Raw genomic sequence first — 2,484 nt, forward strand, 5'->3', positions numbered from 1 at the left:
AATTTGAGCGAATGGAAGGGGGTAGATGGCCTGAGGTTGTCTTCAATGACATATTGTGCAAATGAAAAATGACTTGGATGCAACAAAATAACAAATGGTTAGTAAATGGGGTATTTGCTTGAACATGTGTCCCATAAACAGTAAAGAGATAAAATCTTTTGTTATGGATAAGTTCCACAAGCATACTTGGGATAAGGAGCTAGGGAGAAAGAAAGTGTACTATATTGAAGTGTTTAATCCCACTCATAATCATCAACAAAAAATGTACATAAAGGCCAATATTTCTTAGAAAGCCAAAATTCTTATTGCTCACTTAAGGACTAATTTTTATCAACTCCGTTGTGAAATAGGGTGCTGGAAAAGGCCAAAAGAAGTGTGGGAGGAAATAATATGTATTTTTTGTTCTTCCAGAAAATTGGAAACATAAAAACATTTCATTTGAGAAGGCGAGGCCTTCAAAGAAAACATGAAAAGTTATGTAGACATTCAGACAACTAGCTCTTGGGATAATCTATTTAGTGAGGGGTTTGTCGAGAAGCTGGGAGCGTTTATTGTGAGGCTTCAAAGGAAAAGAGAAATATGCTCCATAAATTATCTTTAGCCTCATGAATATTAAAATAATTTTCTCTTTCTTTCTTTCCAAATTATTCTAGAATTTTTTATACATTGTCGAAAGTTTAGACAAAAGTAAAAAGCACACCCAAACTTTGGATATCCCTTATAAGTTACCTCGAAGCACATGAAGTTTCCAATAAGAAATTAAATTGAAAACTTTGATTAAATTTTAGTGAAACAAATTACAAAAATATCGTTAAATTTAATCACTGATCAACGCAAATTAATATGGATTCAACGAGCTAGCGATATCTATAGTCAATAATTCAACGATCTATAATTGTTTGCCTGCCGTAATCAGGGACAATAAATGAGCCTAACTTCTTGACAAAAAAATAAACTTGTTATTTTATCAAACACATTTACATTTTTATTTTTTCCTTAACTTCTTTACCCACATTAAACTAATTAGTTTGCGAAACACAAACTAGAAATGAATACCCTGGCGAGTGATTAATTGTATTTAACTTCTTTACACACAGATTAAACTAATTAGTTTGTGAAACACAAATTAGAAATGTGATTAATTGTTTGTGAAAGACCCAAACGGAGCCTTAGCAGCAGGAGGCTATCCCATCCGCATTCGTATTTGAACCACAGAGATAAAATATGTGTGGCAGGCAAATAAGATAGAATAGGATATGTGCGGGAGATCACCATGAATGTGCCCAACGAACAATTGCCAACGCCTGTGAGAATTGCTCCATCTCGAGTAGCCAACGATGGCCGCTAATGCATTGATGGCTGCCCCCCTCATTCCCACTATCAAACCAGCAAGAAGAACAACGCCTACCATTAGTACCGGCCATGGTCGCCTGCTAATCCAAGCCCAGCAACAGAAACCGCAGATTATCAAGTGGGCAAGTAGCATCAAGATCCCCGCAGCCCTGAGAAATGGTTGCCTGATAGCCCTGAACACTACCATGGTGGCTATGCCCGCCCTGGCCGAAGAGATGGAGAAAGCCAAGCTCTTCGACTTTAACCTCACACTTCCCATCATAGCGGGAGAATTCCTTTTGCTCATGGTGGCGCTGGACGCCATCTGGTTCAAGCCCATCGGCAAGTTCATGGACGACAGGGACGAGGCGATCAGGCAGAAGCTATTGAGCGTGCGGGACAACTCGGAGGAGATCAAGAGACTCCAGGAGGAGGCAGATGCGGTACTTAAGGCCGCCCGGGCAGAGGTCTCGGCGAAGCTGAACCAGATGAAGAAGGAGATGTCCGCGGAGCTTGATGCAAAGCTTCGCGAATCCCGAGCTCGGGTAGAGAAGGAGCTCGCCCTGGCTCTCGAGAAACTGGAGGCCCAAAAGCAGGAGACGCTGCAGAGACTCGATAGCCAGATCGATGCCCTCAGCGAAGAGATTGTCCAGAAGGTCCTGCCCTTCAAAATATAATTTTCCCCCTTTTTCTTTTAATTTTTAACAAGCTGCCCCTTATCACTACTAAGCTTAATGTGTTCAGATTAGCATTACAAAGATCCATGAGCATTCAACTTTCCATCGAAATTGTTGTTCATCTGTAATGTATACACCTCCATTAGCACTGGATTTTGAATTAATTTATTGTTCATATGTAATTCATACATTTTACAGTGGTTTTTGTGATTATGATGGAATAGTTCACATGTGCTCTGAACACCAATAATTGCCTTACTCATATCTTACCACTGTTGAGACTAACCTGCCTAGATTTAGCGTTGCAAGGATTCATTAACACTTGTGTTTTTTCTAACTTGTTTTTAGCTATTTCAACACAATATATACAATTTACAGTAATTTTTGTGATTTTGATGGAAGAGTTTATATGTGCCCTGTTGTGAACACCAGTAGATGCGATTACAACGGTATCCAGTAGGCTCCAGTAGGTGCG

General features: G+C 39.7%; 1 protein-coding gene across 1 annotated transcript; it reads left to right on the forward strand.

The window, feature by feature from the left end:
* Window positions 1-1,214: 1,214 nt before the first annotated feature.
* Window positions 1,215-2,222, forward strand: LOC149196935 (ATP synthase subunit b', chloroplastic-like). The gene has a single exon (XM_089405686.1). The coding sequence runs from the start codon at window positions 1,338-1,340 to the stop codon at window positions 2,007-2,009; it is 672 nt and encodes a 223-aa protein (XP_089261812.1). The 5' UTR covers window positions 1,215-1,337; the 3' UTR covers window positions 2,010-2,222.
* Window positions 2,223-2,484: the final 262 nt, after the last annotated feature.

This window comes from Pinus tabuliformis, chromosome 2_2 (assembly GCF_031772625.1).
Source record: "Pinus tabuliformis cultivar Carrire ecotype Pingquan chromosome 2_2, CPIR1, whole genome shotgun sequence".
NCBI classification, from domain to species: domain Eukaryota; kingdom Viridiplantae; phylum Streptophyta; class Pinopsida; order Pinales; family Pinaceae; genus Pinus; species Pinus tabuliformis.

Excerpts from the sequence above, each read along its gene's own strand:
- LOC149196935 (XM_089405686.1), top strand. The coding sequence starts at position 1,338 with ATGGCCGCTAATGCATTGATGGCTGCCCCCCTCATTCCCACTATCAAA.